The 18,054-nt window shown below is 34.3% G+C and overlaps 1 protein-coding gene across 1 annotated transcript in view; it reads left to right on the forward strand.

The window, feature by feature from the left end:
- LOC144435389 (uncharacterized) overlaps window positions 1–18,054 on the forward strand; it is a 71,388-nt gene that overhangs the window by 29,774 nt on the left and 23,560 nt on the right. The window contains exons 9-10 of the mRNA XM_078123985.1: window positions 2,801–2,872; window positions 14,940–14,996. Coding sequence (XP_077980111.1) covers window positions 2,801–2,872; window positions 14,940–14,996 — 129 coding nt within the window. The remainder of the gene's footprint in view (window positions 1–2,800; window positions 2,873–14,939; window positions 14,997–18,054) is intronic.

The following is an 18,054-nucleotide window of genomic DNA, read 5'->3' on the forward strand; positions in this document are numbered from 1 at the left end:
CTTGATTTATGATTGAGATACTAATCTTGTAAATAATATCATTTACTTGAAGTGTTTTCCATAGGTGGTGCGTGATTAATGTCAAAGTGCATACAAAGATAACTTATCATGAAGGGTGTGGTATCATAAAATATAATTTATTATTTTGATAATTTCTATAATTCATCCCATCAAAATACAAATTTAAAACAAACGGATACTAAAAGCAGAATAAATATTGTACAAACAATTACCTTATACTATATTATTGTATATATGACAATCCTATAATTTTTCCAGAAAAATTAAAATAAAGTATGCATCTGAGTCAATGCAAATACAAGCTGATTGCACCTCTTCGGTCAAACAGTAACCAAATTGTGTTATTATACAAATGTATGTCACCTTCTACGTATGTGTCTTCCAAGTCCTGTAGTATCTATAATATAGATTAGGTAAACTGTGCACATATTTTGCATTTGATCTACCATAAAATCATTGGCTGTACCTGACAATGGACATACATGTACTGGTAGTAGTAAAAGTTGTAATAGTGAAATGCGAATGTACACAATTTGACAGTAAAAAGAATAGAAAATTAATTCATCACCCAGCCCATCAGCTTATTTGTCACTATGAAATTAAATAAATCTAAAGAAATGCAAGAACACAGTCATAACAAGTAAAGAAAAGTAACAATACTATGATGAAATATATACAAATGATTACACCTGCTGATGTATGCTTGTTGAATAAATTTACTAGTTGCCTCAAAACCATATCAGATGGATTACTTTTATAGCAGATGTCCATATTTAGGTAGAAATGTTTTATGTTTGATCAAAGTGATTATGTTCTGCTTCTGTTGTATATATGATTATTTGATATGTCGTATCAAAATTGAAACCCAAAACTATGAGAGCTAAGTATTATGTAAAATGTCACATATTAAATTACTATGCAAATATTATGTAAATCATGCATATTAAGTGAAATGCAAATATCATCATGTAAATTGTGGGTCTGCTTGACCAAGTTGTGATGACTGCCATCCACAGAACATCAGACACAAGGGCTATAACCATGAAACAACACTTTACGGAACAGGCCTAAGGGTACATTTAAGATTATTGCAGGAACTCGGTCTTGCCATTTGAGGTTTGACTTATTATTTTAGAAAATATTCTACAATGGAATAAAAAAAACAAAAAAATAAGCAATAGCTTTCAAAAGGAAAGAAAAAATGGAAAGCTAGTTCAAGATACTGTACAGATATGAGGCTTCTAAAGGACTATTTGTGCATAGACGTTGGGGTTTCTCTCCAACATCTATGATTTGTGGTATTATTTTATAAGTATCGTACTTTGATAGGTGTACCATTGCCAGCCAAGTATTATCACGCCTCAGTATACATGTATTCCCTGTGTGAGTTGCCCCTTAGGCTCAGTTCAGATAAGGATTAAACTTTAGGTGCGGAAAACAGTTGTCTAGCAGAACTATAGAAAGTGTTTGTCATAAACAAAAAAATGATCCTATGTAATCCCTGTGGCTCCACTGATAGATAAGACAAATGCAAAAGTAATGGATTGAAACCCTGTCTTTGAAAGGTCCATGATTCTAAGCATCTCAGATTAATGCAATTGAAAATCATGAAGTTTTGGTGAAGCCATGAGGATTAGATGGATGAATCACTCTTTTAATTGTGAAGCACTTTTTTCAGATGTTCTTTTTCAGCAGTTGAATTTTAGCCTGTTTACTGACACATTACATCACAATTTGTGATATTTGTTCCAATATCTCACTAGCTACTTGGAGTGCTAGTAATGGCAAATGATATCATGTAATTTAACCATGTTCCTAATGGCAGGTATGAGCTTGCCTGTCTGTATATATTTACATAATTATTAATATTCACTATATGTAAATTATATTTTAAATTTTGTATGTTACTATTGTGCTCATTGCACCGAGGGCATAAATATTGACTTCATTTGAATATAGACAAATGTATGCAAATTTGACCAAATGGCCTCCATATTTGGAGTAATAGATCAATATATTACTGCATAACTCGAAAATTTTAATACATAGAGACTCAATTCAAGTGTCTAACCAATCACATGCAGGCTTTCTTGTAAGACAGTGCCCTTTGGCATTTACCTTCAGGGTCAGTTATCAAATGAAGGAATTTTTTGGCATATTGCAGACAGTCTGTGGCATTTATGTGTCGCCAAAATCTCTCAAAATGATGTCTGAAGGTAATGCGCAATAAGAGAGGAGAAATATAATAATACATGCATAAATTTTGGTTCTCACATAACTTTTAACTGAATGGTAGCCATATTTGTAGTGAGTAATCATTATTTACTGCATAACTGAACACCTTTAATACATGGCTGATGGAGAATGGCGAATCAATTCTGAATCAAGTGTCTATCCCTGTATTACTAGGTGTACAATCTCTTTTGAGACCTTAACATTTGCCCTTGACTTTCACCTTCAGGGTCAGCTATCAAAATCTCGTCATTTCCTGCATATCACACCCACATTTTAGTATTTATTTGTAACAATGGCTTTGTTTTAAAATCATGTCACATTCAGTTACATAGAAGTACAGTCATGTAAAGTATTTGAGGGGGAGAGCATCATCGACAAAGACTTCTTCTTAATGCAGTTGTTATGTCACCACTGATACATTAGCACTTAATACATATCTTGTTCATGTATGCAAAAGCATGCAATTCAAAGATTGGCGTTTCTTGGACACAACCACTCAAATCTAGTTTGTAATTATGAATTGATGTTATCTTTATTTGTACAGGACAAGATTGAACCTGGTGATGTCCTTGATGAGTTATTTGGAGAAAGTCTATATAGATGTAGCAGAGGAAAGGTACGAGACAACATATTTTTATGCATTGTTCACAAGAATTTAGGGTTGAGGTGATCACAATTCTTGTATTATGCATGTATGTGTGACTTTCTTATTGATGCCATAGCATGAATGTTTCATGATTCAAATTCATAAGCCTTTCCAAATGTAATGTAAAATAACCATAAAGCCTACTTTAGAAAGATGAAAGTAAATCAATTAATAATAAACTATTAAACTGTGACACCAGTTAAATGCAGTCTGACATCTAACAAATTACTCTGAGAAGTGGAAAATTCAAATGATAGAAATGAAATAGTATTGCATACTAAATAAATGTCATACATTGCATAATAAATAAATGTCGAGAATGAATGGCAGATATGTATGGTATATTTAAAAAGGTCAGTTTTTAGTTTCTTGTACATTAAACAGTTGTTTTGCATTTGAAGTGTCACTCTACATGTAAATGTACAAACATAGATCATATACCATGATTTTGAGCCAGTGAATTATCTTGAATGGTCATTGACCATTTGACTGCCACTGATTTGCAAGACCTACTATAGAGCTATGGAGGCTCAGCTAATAGACTTGCATATTAATGAGTATCATTTGCATATAAAGCTTCACAAAATAGTTTGATATTGCAGATTTCCTAATTGTGGCGCTTGAAATTCACACCTAAAACAAACAATTTTTAAACAAACACCTCTTTAACAGGGGCTGTTAATTGTAATCTATAAAAAAGGCAAACATAAATGTTGACACATGTCTTCACTGAAAAGTTTCACATCAGTATTAAAGCCATGAGAAAAATTGCTATTGTATGTACATGTAGGTCAGAATGAACAAACATGGTAATGAGCAACACATGCCTTGCACAAAACTCCATAACGGGGTACAAGTTTATTGATGATCTTGTTCATTAGACTTTAGTTGTAGTTGATATATTTGTTACAGTTGTACAGATTTCTGACAAGTTATAAAGATGGGTCTTGTAAAGATTATATTAAAACTACATCATGGAGAACATCACATGCTCATCAAGATCATATACATGTACAGTATGTATTATGTTAGACAATAGTGAGACATTTCTATTTGTCTATAGCAAGTTTTATTTGAATTGATGAGATGTACATATTAATAAGCTAATTTGCATAAGTTACAAGCTGAGGTTCAAAACAAATATATGAAGATGGTGTTATCTGCATATTAATGAGGAAATTAGTATTTTATAGTTGACATGCTGATTTCTAATTATATTTGAAGTTGTTATGAACACAATAATGAGATGATATGCAGAAGCTATCATCATCATGGTGATTTCTGACTGAATAGTGTTGTTTCAAACAGTCTCAAACAGTTTGTGTATTGATATGAATTCATGGCAGACACTTTCAGCTCCTCCAGGTGAACGAGATCACATCAGTCTCTGTTCTAGTTATTTTTGTCAGCTGTTCTTGATTGGGTAGAATTTACATTGTCAATAAATTCTCATTTAATTTCTCCCTTTTGTCTTCTCAACATATATACTGTATATATATCAGCCATGACATGTGACATTGTGGGATATCTTCCCTGTGGTCTTCTCGTAAATCAATCAATTGGGAAACATGTAATCAAAATTAACAAAGAAAGATGTAGTGGGTCATTTCGTTTGCTCCACTGGGATTGGGATCTACTTAAGAAAAGACAAGAAGATAGGAAGCTCTGATTCGCAGTGGGAAAACATGATTGAGGGGACATGTTTTTCATGTACATTGTATATATTACTGTTAATGTTACTGAGTTAAATAACTGGTGGTGTTGTTAAAATGTATCTGAATCAAAAACGTCACTATTTTATTAGTGTGGGTTTAATCGTGTTCCCAACAAAACCCACTTACTATGTTTTTAGTAGAAATGCACACCTATCAGGTTTGGAAATCCACAGAAACGAGTAGGTTTACCATGAAATGGTTATCTGAAATCAGCTTTAAACCTGCACTATCAGTCATTCAATCAGTGAATTTTTGTAAAAGCGCCAGTTTCCACTACGATATAGAGTTCAGAGGCGCTGTACAGTTAGAATGCTCTGGAGAATAGATGCATCTTTAAGTTCTTTTTTTTAAGGTGTAAGCTGTTGGTTTTTGTCGTATTTTCAATGGCAGTAGATTCCAAAGATATGGGTTGCAACACTTGAGAATGCACGCACAGTACTAGCTGCAACTGGATTATTTTTTTCATCAAATGCACATAATCTCGAAAAAATTGGTTAATTATTTACAAAAAGACATTGTATCTGCTAATTTGTTGTCAATATTATCTGTAGGTTATGTACTGGCAAGTTTAAATCTTGAACGATCAGCTGGGTTTTGAATCTGTCACATACCATGTGACAATTGTCTAGTTCAAGTAGTTGTAACTGGATACCATTTTTCAAAGAGATAACCACAATCTACAGTATTTTAGGTAAAAATATTAATAACTAGACATAATACATATTTAATCAGTGGTGGATATCCATATGCAGTACAGAAACAGGTTGAAATTTTGATTGCTGTTGAAGGCACTGATTTTTGGGTGCAGACCCAAAATTCAGTTTGATTTATCTTGTATGCAACTTCAAGAATATGTACCCACAGATGAATTGATGCAATACTTTTCATGTTGTACAATATTACGAGTAAGTTATTGTACATGTACTTAGCAAAACATTTTCAAAAAATCATTCCCATTGCAGCTAGTGCAGCTTTATTAAATGTGATAAAAAGTGCTTTGACAGTTATTTTCACTGCCAATCCATTGAAGTTACAAAATGCATGTTGTAGATAGTACAAGTTCAACTAGACTTTTTTTTTTTTTTTTTAAATGAGCAGGGCTAAAATCAAACAAAAGTGTTATACATGTACCATGTGTGTGTTATGGTTTGGAGTATTACACTGAGGAGTAGTTAATTTTAACCCCCTTGTGAACATCTGATATAGCAGTGGCAAGGTTGGTTTCGACAAGCTAAGACTGGCACAAACCAATACATACATGTACACATACTATTATGACTGTGGTTGCGTGAATGTACATGTAGTTGATTACATACCTGCATTGACTGAAACTTTTAAACCCTAACATTTAAATATCACATCGGTCACTTTCTGTTTGCTTGAATTTTGAATGGATTATAGTATTAAAGCAAACTTTACATATACATGACAGTGTATATGCATTAGATACTTGAGAAGTGTGCTTTACTTACTTAAAGCTAAACAATGCAGATGGTAGCTTGTGTCCACTTATCATCAGTCCTGCCATTGTTTGTCATTCCATCTATAATGATAAACATGTATATGTCGTGAATGTATGTCAGTGCTTTTTAACAGTGCCCCAGGGATTTATTTTTTGTTTGATAAGGTAAGACAAGCACTAATTCAAAAGTTCTTATCTGAGAGTGACAACTTCCTTCCTTGTCAACTTTTCTCTCATGCTACACATGTGCTCCCTTCAAGAAACTTTATCAAAGATGTCTGAAGTGTCTCCTTTCATATATCTCCTTTCATTAGATGTTAAGGAGACTAACAAGACACTTTCTTAGTCAGTTTGTCAAACACAGTTGTTAACTACATTTAGAATGATCAGATCCATATGTTTATATTCACATTGACTTTTATGTTGTACTTTTAAGTACCCTACTATCAGATTAATCAAACTCAATTATTGTAACTACAGTACACACAGACTGATCTGTTCGAGCCTGTGTATGTTTGTATTGGCATCAAGCACCTAATGGTCAGTTTGTTATAATTACAATGTAACTACTTGCAGACTGATCAGACCTACCCTTGCATGTTTCTATTCACGTTAAATGTATGTGTAACTGTTATACTTCAGTACCCAAATGTCAGTTTGTTGTTACCGACATGTACATGTACTTGCCAACTGATCAGATCTATAGACGTGCATGTTTCTATTCACATTAAGTGTTATAGTCTTCAGTACCCAACGGTCAGTTTGTTGTTAACGTCTTGCAGACTAATCAGATCTGTAGCCTTGCATGTTTCTGTTCACATTAAGTGTAACTGTTATACTTCAGTACCCAACGGACAGTTTGTTGTTAACCACATGCATTGGTACATGCAGACTGATCAGATCTATGGCCTTGCACGTTTCTTCTCACATTAACTTTACTTAGTGTGTCATACTTCAGTACCTGACCATCAGTTTGTCAAAAACAAATGTTTAACCACACAGATTGATCAGATCTATAGCTTTACATGTTTCTGTTCATGTTAAGTTTACACATTATACTTCATTGCCCAAGTATCATTTTGTGAAAACAATTTGTTCAACCACACACAGTGATCAGTGCTTTATGTTTCTATTCCTTTTAAATCTATGTGTTATACTCTCAGTCCTAACCATTAAATTTGCAATTAGCCAGAAAGTGATGTTAATAGGTTCAGTCTTGATTTACAGTGTGAGTAACGGAGAAGTGAGTTTTCACAAAGGTCGTGCACTTTTCAAACAAGATTACTAATACACTTGTAGCTGAGGAATTTTGATCTATGATTGAAAAGTTTTAAAAACGTTGTGATTGTAAGTCAGGCACAGAAGATACGAGATGTACACAATATGCAGAAGCAAAGTACTTCACACTTGATATCTTCTTTTCTATTTTTGTTTTACTGTACCCTACCTGTAGACTCGAAGGACTAGCACTACTATGCTATTTGCTATAATCCTAACAGACATTGTGATTTTTTGAATTTTCATTGTCCCCATGTCTACTCTGACTCCTATTTTGAGCTGGTCTCGAATGGCAATCGTGTATAAAGTATGATTGGTCAAATATATACGAAGACAATATTTAATCATGCCATCAGGTCACATGATGAATCCACGATTAGGTGTTGTCATGGAAATCTGACTCTTCAACCTCACTCTGGTCATTACATAATTTATGTTATATTCTATTCAAATTTATGCTAATATGCCATGCACATGTTATGTGTGTAGTGGGGTGTGGTTTCTAGACCAGTGGAACACAGCTGTGATTTGTAGACAAGAAAAGGACAGTGAAATTCAAAATCAAAATGTCAGTTTAGGATAGCAAAGAGTGTAGTAGACTGCTAGTCCTACGAGTCTACAGGTAGGCTAGTTTTACTGAAACACTAAGTACCATTATGTCCAGCTCAGACATTGAACTTTGGTAGTAGGCTTATAGCCACATTTGTACAAACCATTTTCAAGCTTTAAGTAGAAACAGATATATTTACTATTCCTGCAAACATACTCCTATGTATGATAGTGAATTTTGGCAGCCACAATTCTTTTGAACAAGAGTGATGACAACATAAATACGAGAGATAGAAACATGTCACATGGCGCCATCTCTGAATGTCAGTGACTTCCTTTCTTTCTAGGAAGTCTTACGCCCTGTCAAGTTCCAAACTGTAAATTTAAAGTATAAACTATAGGAATGTAATGTTTTATCTCCTCTTAATGTCCAGTGGAGATCCAATCATGAAACGTGTCTATCAAGCGTCAAGTTAATGGTATTTAGTCTTTGTCAAAGCTAGTGTGCTTGTGAGTGTGTCAATAAAGTTTGTAAGGAATCACTCACTAAGACATAATACAGTTACGAGTGTAATAAAGCCTTTTATTATGTATAATGGAGACTCTTTTCCTTGATTGAATTTTTAAATAATTGTGTTCACTGTGTAGAGTTTTAAAGATAATGCCATCAATCAACAGTGCACTAAAATATCAACGACTTCAAATACAATGACTATCAACTTTATTCCAGACCTGTACTTACTATTACTGCAGATAAAGACCCAGGGGAACTGGTTCTAACACTTACATGACCTTAGGCTTGAGGTTGACACCTTTTGGGGAGGGGGGGTGGGGGTCCTTGCCTCATTCCCAGATGAAGATGGCTGTGAGTCGTTGAAGTATTGAAAGTATCTGATAGTTTAGCACACTGTTGATTTATGAAATTAAACTTTTGTCGATGATACATACATTTATAAAATTTATATTCAACACAGAAGTTGTTTTGTCCTGCAATCTTTATTTTGAGAATGTTACAAATCTGATTTCTGGTAACATGCAGCAATGCCAGGAATGATTTCTTTGACTTTCATTATCATGAAACCATTCATGGGAGCTGCCTGTACACTATTGGAATAAACAAGCTCTCGGGCATTCAAGTAATGTGGCAGTAAAACAAAAATGAACTCACAGGGACACACACAGCTTATATGAAGATCTCATGTGCAATTGAGGGTAACACACACGCATGTAGTTCTACACCCTCGAGTGACTTCCTCGGTTTATGAATTTCACTAACATGTGCAGGTCATGTTTATGCATACTTTACTCTATAAAAACAAAGCAACACAGGTACATGGGAGTAGTGTTGGTTAATATATTAAATTTCTATTTATATGGATGTGTCTTTCTGGAGAAAAAAAAATAAGAAAAAAATTTGTTTCAGAATCTGACCATGCCAATGTCAGATCAGACTTAGAGTTAGAATTAAATTTTGACTGGGAAAGACGTTCTTACAATTGTGTGACAGAGCTACAGGAAAAAATGGTCCTGAACAAATGTTGCAGAACTATAGGGAAAAATACTACTAGTCCTGATCAATCAATCAATGATTGCATCATTCTATTCCTTATGGCACCACTATAACTTAAGAAAGCACTAAAGATGAGAATGTAGGATTCGGTTATATGGCTTACATTTAAACATGCCATTATGAAAATTACTCGTTACTATTAACTGTTCAATTTGCTTCCTGAAGAACACTTTGTAACGTCCAAAATATACAGATTTCAAAAAGTTCTGTACATAGCTGTATATCCTAAGTGCACTTGCAAGTAAATTCTGACGTGAACGTAATGTACATTGTACATGTAATCTTTAGAACATTCCCAAACGGCTGCTTTGTGCGCTGTCTCTACACGGTAATAACAAGAGCACCAAGCCCTTTTGAAATATCTGATGATCTTCTCGATATAATAAAATTATTTTTTTAAATCCTTACGGACATATGAAAAATGTATCAAAACCATCATCAAACTCAAGAAGCCATAATGTTTCTTCTTAATGTCAACATTTCCACCTCCAGAAGGGGTCCACTTCCCTCTTGGGGTTCAGATGATGACCACTTAAGTAGTCACAAGTTTTGAAATCAGTCTTGTGAAACAACCCCCATGGAGAACACTGGTTGTGTCAATTTGACCTCTGACCTCAACCACATTTCTAAGAATAGCTCAGTTTATTGTACTTCAGCATCCTTGTTAAAGTATTATCAAGTGTACCTTCCTTGCTGCATGAAAAACAGATAAAAAACTCTTTCTAGAGCAACTTCCCCTTGTAAATTACAAAATGTACATTGATGCTTTTAAAGGACTCCCTAGGGTAGTGTTTTCAGCATCAACCCAGAGAAGCTTTTAAAAAAAATATCCCTGGGTGGTTTCCTTGTCTCTTTAAGTTGTGGATATAGGATGTGTATTCAAGCTTGATCAGCATTTTTAGACAGACCTATACATTGTAGACTTCTATATGCTGGCCTATAGAAGTATATAGCTGGCCTATAGACATCTACATGTATAGACTGACCTATAGACATCTATAGGCTGGCTTACAGACATCTATAGGCTAGAAGGTTGGCCTATAGAAATCTATATATAGAAATCTATATAACCTATAGGTTGGCCAATAAACATCTATAGGTTGGTCTATAGAAACCTAGAGGCTGGCCTATAGACAAAACGTCTCAATTCTCTATAGGATCCTATAGGCCATCCCATATACATGTATATGTCTATAGGCTGGCCTATAGACATGTCTATAGGTTGCCTATAGGTTATTTCTGTAAGGGAGTAGTGGCACTGATTGTACATGTATGTGTATATAATTCTCCATGGGAAATGAGAATTTTGTTTATGGTTTTTTTCCATTATAGATGTATATGTCAGGGGTAATGATTGATCAGAACTATAATCACATATGGGAAAACTTTATATGTGCATGGTTGGTATTAGCAATTTCTCAATAATATGACAGAACCCCATGATGCGCGAGTGCAAGTGTGGCAGACTCGGGGTACTTGCATTAGTGCTTACAGTATTCTCTGTGGCATTATTTTCATGTGCATAGCAACTTTACCACTAGTATACATATGTAATAATGTAGTTTAGTTGAATGCACAGCATATCTTTAAATTTCAATGCTGAAAGATAAGAAAGGAAGTGCATGTATACCTTATAAATAGAAAAAAAAAGGAAGTACATTCTACATGCATGAGGCAGTCAATCAGACAGGTATAAAGTGCACATATATAGAGAATGTTAAATCTGTCTTTAATGATTGTCCATTTCATTTACTTAAATGTGTTTAGAATTAAAGCAATGTCTTCCCAAGTGATGACTTGTAATGGACAGTATGATAACCAAATTAGCTTGTACCGAGATACTGATGTTGTTGACCAATCTATTTGTCAAATTGCATTCCCACTTAAGTCTGTTGCTGTCTATATTTGCTTTCAAGACACGATGACTGGACTACTAATGACTTTTTTTTTTAAAGCTTAATGCAGTCAGGTTTAATATGCAAATAATGTTCATTGCCAATGGCATCATGGGTATGTAAATGAGTATGTGATATATGCAAATAGTCTTTTGGTTGACACCTTTCAATTATATGTTTGATGGCATGATTGACAGGTTACAGGCAATAAAAGTGATACATTCAGTAACCACATGATCAATATGATTGGATCATTTCTGAGTTACCGATAGCTTTATCTGACCAGGATGTGCCCTAGTGCATGTATTGCGCACTTGGGGTATTTGCACACACACTTGCAGTGTTCTCTGTAGTTGTACTTTTACAAGTTAAGTGAGTGAAAGTGCAGCAGAAAACTCTGCAACCATGATGAGTGCAAATATACCTGAATACTCACTCTTGTGCTAATGTAGCACAGGATTTTATATGTTTATTGGAAACAGTAAATTTCAATAAAAATCATACATGTACTGTGCAGTCACCTTATTTCGTACACAAGGAGGAAAGACTGCATGTTCATTTGTATATCATTTGCATACAGGTATGCAATATGTTTTTCAGTGTTGTACTGCAGTGAAAGTACTCCTATTATGAATGCACACCATTTTTTAATGTAGAACAGCAATCAGTTGTAACTTAACTTGCCATTCACTGAAACTGAAAAATATAACTTAATGAGACTGTGTAATTGTTGTACACTTGCAGTAGGATACAAAAAGAAATTGCAACCAGCAGAGGTGAAAAGTTAAAGTTAAACCAACAGAAATGCACAATGTCATGTTGCTGCATTTGGGCAGATTAATAACATCTACAATCCAAGAGTACTTTCATCACTTGTTCAAAATAATATTGCAATAGCTCTGAATTATATAATGGAGGATGAGAATAAAAAAAGAACAAGAAAAAAGAAGAAAAGTGCAATGACTTCTGCAATCTCTTGGAGATTGATAATGAAACTAGAACAGTCAAAAGTGATAGCCACATAAAAGTAAAAGTATCTGCCACGTCTGTGTATGCCATTAGTGGACACAATTGATAGTAACTTTTTAATCTTATCAGACTTTAGACATTACAGAAATTAAATTTCCTATCTGATGTTTTAGTCTAGATTATGCTGCACTGCTGTGAATGATAAAATATGCTTATCTTATAAAATGATAGCTTAGACTACTCCCATTGGAATTACATGATGGGTAAAGAGTGTTTGATTTCTTTTAAACTCAATGGTGATGTACGTGATAGTACTACATGTACATACTGTGGGTCTGTGTGTGTTTGTGGCAATGCATATGTATGGATGGTGGAGGTGGGGTGTGTGTGTGTGTGTGTGTGTGCTTGCATGTGTGCATGTATGCATGTTTGTATTATGTATATGTATATGTATATGTATATGTATATGTACATGTATGTATGTATGTATGTATGTATGTATGTATGTATGTATGTATGTATTACATGTGTGCCTATGAATGCATGCCTCCATGCATTTGTGACAGTGTGGTTATTTATGTAATGTATGTACATGTACATACATACATACATACATACATACATACATACATACATGTACATGTACATGTACAATCATGTATATGTGTATATATGGATGGATGGATGAATGGGTGGGCGGATCAATGAGTGGATGTGTGCATGGATAGATTGATGGATGGGCGGATGGATGAATGAGAGCATACTTTAAAAGATTCCACACAGAGAGAACATACAAACTTAAATCTAACTTCACCCTGAAGTTTAACTTTCAGTGACAGTGCAGCTTAATTCCCATGTTTATAGCTGAGAACCTAAATTCAACGTTACATATTTAAAGCACATGTAACCATTGATCAGTCTTTTGATTGATCACAGAGTCAGGCAACAGATCAATACTTTCTGAAAATCAACCGTAATTGGATTCCCATGACATAAATCTAAACCCTGTTGAGAGGGGACATATAGTAGTTACTATTTATCATTACGTGTATCTGTCAATGAATGAAAGTTCCAATACCTAGAAATGATAGTCTCTGTAGTTAGAACAGCTCCATCAATCATATCAAGAAGGATGAAATCAATGAAAACTTAATTGTCAGGCAGTAATCTCCACATTTACAATAAGTGATATATTTTACTTGACTCTTAATAATGATAGCTTCTACTCAGTGTGCCCTCGATATAAATCTAGTTTGGTACACCACTGATGGACAGCAACTTCTTGTGACCCCGCAAAATTTGGTAAAGAGCTGTCCTATACAATGAAAGAAACAATAAGTAACCAAATTAAAACCTAATTTCCATAATTTTGACCCACCCAGAGAGCATACTGCTGTTACATGTAAGTAAATGTATGTATGTATGTATGTATGTATATATGTATGTATGTATGTAAGAATGTATGTATGTATGTATGTAAGAATGTATGTATGTATGTATGTATGTATGTATGTATGTATGTATGTACGTACGTATGTATGTTTGTATGGATGGATGTATGTATGTATGTATGTATGTATGTATGTATGTATGTATGTATGCATGCATGTATTTATTTATATGTCTGTCTGTCTGTCTGTCTGTCTGTCTGTCTGTACCGTATGTATGTATGTATGTATGTACATTGTATGTATGTATGTACAGTGTATGTACAATGTATGTATGTATGTATGTATGTATGTATGTATGTATGTATGTATGTCTGTCTCTGTCTGTCTGTCTGTATGTATGTGTCTGTGTGTGTGTGCATGTATGTATGTATGTATGTATACAGTATGTATGTATTACATGTGTAGATTATTTAGTAAATTATTTAAAAACGACATCATTGATCCAAATTAAATTCAGAAATTGAAATATAGTCGCCACTTGTGCAGCACCCAAGTACCCTGGGAAAGGAAACCTGAGTATCCAGGGAAACCTGTGTTCTTCAGTAAGAATAAGATTAAACTGAGCATCTGCCTTCTTACATACAGATCTGGAAAAATTGTAACCACGCCCAGCTGCTTTGCGGGTATGAACTCAGACTGCAGTGTTAAGAGGCACATGAGGCCTGGCACCGCTTGTCCACTGACAACCCCTTACCCCTACCATAGGGGAAAATCTAGTCAAACTTGCATTGATAACCATCCATGTACATTTACCTTCAAGATGGTCAAGGTCGAAACTGCTCGGTGATAATAGGTAGATTCTACCTGGTTTTCCCCAAGTCAACATCACTGCAATACTCTTCAAAGATATGTACATATAATTTTAGCTTGTTTATATCTTAGCTTGTACAGTAAGTGCTTAAAGGCCCGCTTTGGATTAGAATTAAAAGTGTGAAAACTGGTCTTTTGACCGGGAAAAAAGTTGGACCACACCAAAAGAATAATCCAATGTAATCCTTGTTTATAAAAAGATAACACTAGTGCAATGACCTGAGATTGAAACATAGCCCTTTAAGCCACAGTTGCACCTCTTAAAGTTAAAGACACGCATCATTTAACTCAAAGATGTGACAAGTAATTCAATGTATTTTTTTTTCTCATTTTTCTAGATTTCACAACAACTTTATCAGCATGAAGGATGGCCAATTTATGTGTCAGTCATAAAGGTAAGGCAACCACAGTTCATTTATATTGTAGTATTTGTATGCTGTTACAGTACCTTCTTCTATTTATGTAGTAATTTCCCATCATTAACACATCCCATGACTGCTCAGTATTGGAGAAACCCCGGTGAGATAGTCATCATAAAGGGTTAGTATGGTTAGATATCTATGCAGAATGCCATGCATACAAGTATTCATAAAACAGCATGTTGTAATAGTTACTTGGATTGTGGCGTGACTTTGAAAGAACCTTGTGAATAATGTTTCCAAGCGTTATATTAGCGGATGATTGAAGTTGATATTTAGTTTGATTGTCTGGTCTCCCTTTCTCTGTCACTCACTTAGAGGTTACCACAAGATCGCCATTTAAGATACAAAATGTATCTACTGAAAAAAGAACATAGTCTAAATGTATATGCATGCGGTTCTCATCAGGCACAAACTTTACACTGAGACAACCAGCATATACCTGCACAAGCCAACTTATTGCCTTTGAACAGTAAATATGTGATATACCCTGAATGTTTTACATCACAACAACCTATGTCTGTGTCATTGGTTTTGTGGTGCTCGGAATATAAGTCAAAATGTTCCAAATTGCTGTTATTTTTCTAGATTTTTCTGAAATTATACTTGAGGAGGTATAATTATATTTAATTCCCCCATATTTGTCTTCATTCAGGTAAGGAAAATACCGGTAGTAGTGACATAAGGGATTCACTTCTCGTCTAGTGACTTCTAGTGACAAGGCCTCCTTAGCTTACTTGTATTTTCCTCAGCTAAATGAAGACAACTATTAGGGAATAATATGCAGTAATAATTTCATGGTTTAATGAAGAAAAATATTTCAGAAAGATATTGATATATAGTTATAGTACCAAATATTTGTAATATTTGAATATTTTTACTGTAGGAAACACTTTCAATATTGGAGTGGGACGCTACATCTGAGGTGACATTTTCCATGTTAGCAATGTCATAATTTATTTAAAAGTCTTCATTTAAATCCACATCTGGAATCAACTTGTTTCATCTCAAACCTGCTCATACTTGTTTGAGATATCCTGCTACAAAAAACTGACAAGGAGGAAAACATAACATATGACGTTATGTCCAATCCTGATTGGCAAAGATGTAACTATTGTTACAGTAACAAAGTCTGAAGAACATTCAAACCAAAAAGTGTTTTAAAGGGCTATGTTTCAATCCCAGGTCATTGCATTAGTGTTATCTTATCAATGGAGCCATATGCATTACATAGGACTATTCTTATGTCCTGGAGCAACTTTTTCTATAGCTCTGTTACAGGTTTTTTTTTCACACCTGGAGTTTAATCCTTATCCAAAGTGGGTGTTTAATGTGATACTGAGAAGAAGCTTTGAAAGAGCAGATTTTGAGAAGAATTTCTTGCAGCTTCAGTTTGATATTTCCATTATTTTCCCCATCAATTGAAACCATATAATGGCACAATTAGAATCTATTGATATATGTCTAACAAGATTAGAGGAATTTATGCCTGAATGAGGAAGACAGAATGTGGACAATTCATCACCATATCAATTCAAATCAAGCGGTGGCAAACTGTGGCTCCATTGGAATGGAAATTAACTATGAACAATGTAGTCAAATTGAGTTACTTATTTACATCATACTGTACAAAATCAAGCGTGAGTGGGAGACATTCTGAAAATCTGCCTGAAATGATTCAGAAAGACTTTTTCAACTGTGTGATTGTCAACTAGTTATAGACTGATTTCATTTCTTTGTCGTCTTGTTTGTGAACGGCATTCTGAAAAGCCTTGCAAAGAAATTAAAAGTTGATTCAACTGTGTCATTGTCAACTAAGTGGAGACTAATTTCATATGTATGTTGTCTTCTGTTATGTTTACGACATTCTGAGAATTTGTTCAGAAAAGATGCTGTAAGACTTTTTCAGCTGTGTGATTGACAACTAGTTATGGACTAATTTTGTTTCTGTGTCTGCTGTCCTGTTTGGTGGGCAGGATTCTGTAAACCGGTAAAAAAATACAACTGCATGATTGTCGAGTTGTTAGAGACTAATATTTCAGCTTTGTTGTCAGTCCAATTTGTTTGTCGGGATTATGAAATGCTATGAAATGAATGACTTTTTCAAAAGAGTGGTTATCAACAAGTTAGAGACTGATTTTCACTTCTGTCTTGTTTTGTCCAAATTTTAGGCCTTATTTCATCCACACTGTTGCCTTCACCACTGTTGACATGGAATATTTCTCTTCTTTGTAAAGTGATGAAGACCAGTTATGCACTTAAAAATTTAGCAAAGAAGTTTTGTTATTGGATGTGACTTGTCAAGTGATAAGATTTTAGTATGTGTTTTATATTCAGTAATGCATCATTTGGCCCATCTCATATCTCTTTTTTCAAGATCATCTGAGTATTCCCCCTGCTGTTGAGTCACATCATCTCCTGATTACTGTCAAGCATAAATGACTGTACACAGTATTATCATTATCATATACCCAGTATCACTTCACCCTGGCATGCTTTGCTGGAATATGGCAAGCGACATGCTCGTTGATGTCCATTCACTCAGTGATCTGGTTTTGATTTCTTTAGTCTCACTAGCTTTATGTTTTGTGCATAAAATAATGTTTCACTTTCAATTTATGTAATTATGTGATTGAAATGTTTCTGTGGCATTTTAATGCTACATATGATAAACCTTTCATACCCTTACTACAAAAAGACACAAACTAGGGTTTCCTAGTTTTTAACATATCTAGACCGTATATTTAAGGCACAGTATTTCAAATTGTAAAATCTGATGTGTTCTGAAATATCTATTAATTTTGCCTTTGAAATTTGTTGCTGTATTCACCTGGTATTCATCTACCGTACATTGCTGGATTTGTGATTCACTTGCACTCATTCTATCCAGCTTGTTATGGTAGCCTGTATAAACCTGGTGAAAGTGGTTTGAAAATATTTGTATAAGCTGATTGGTTGCAGTGGGAAGTGATTACACAATGTCAGACCATTTGATTATTCAAATGAAGTCATTAATATGTAAATATACACCTAC

The sequence above is a fragment of the Glandiceps talaboti genome, chromosome 5 (assembly GCF_964340395.1).
Source record: "Glandiceps talaboti chromosome 5, keGlaTala1.1, whole genome shotgun sequence".
NCBI lineage: Eukaryota > Metazoa > Hemichordata > Enteropneusta > Spengelidae > Glandiceps > Glandiceps talaboti.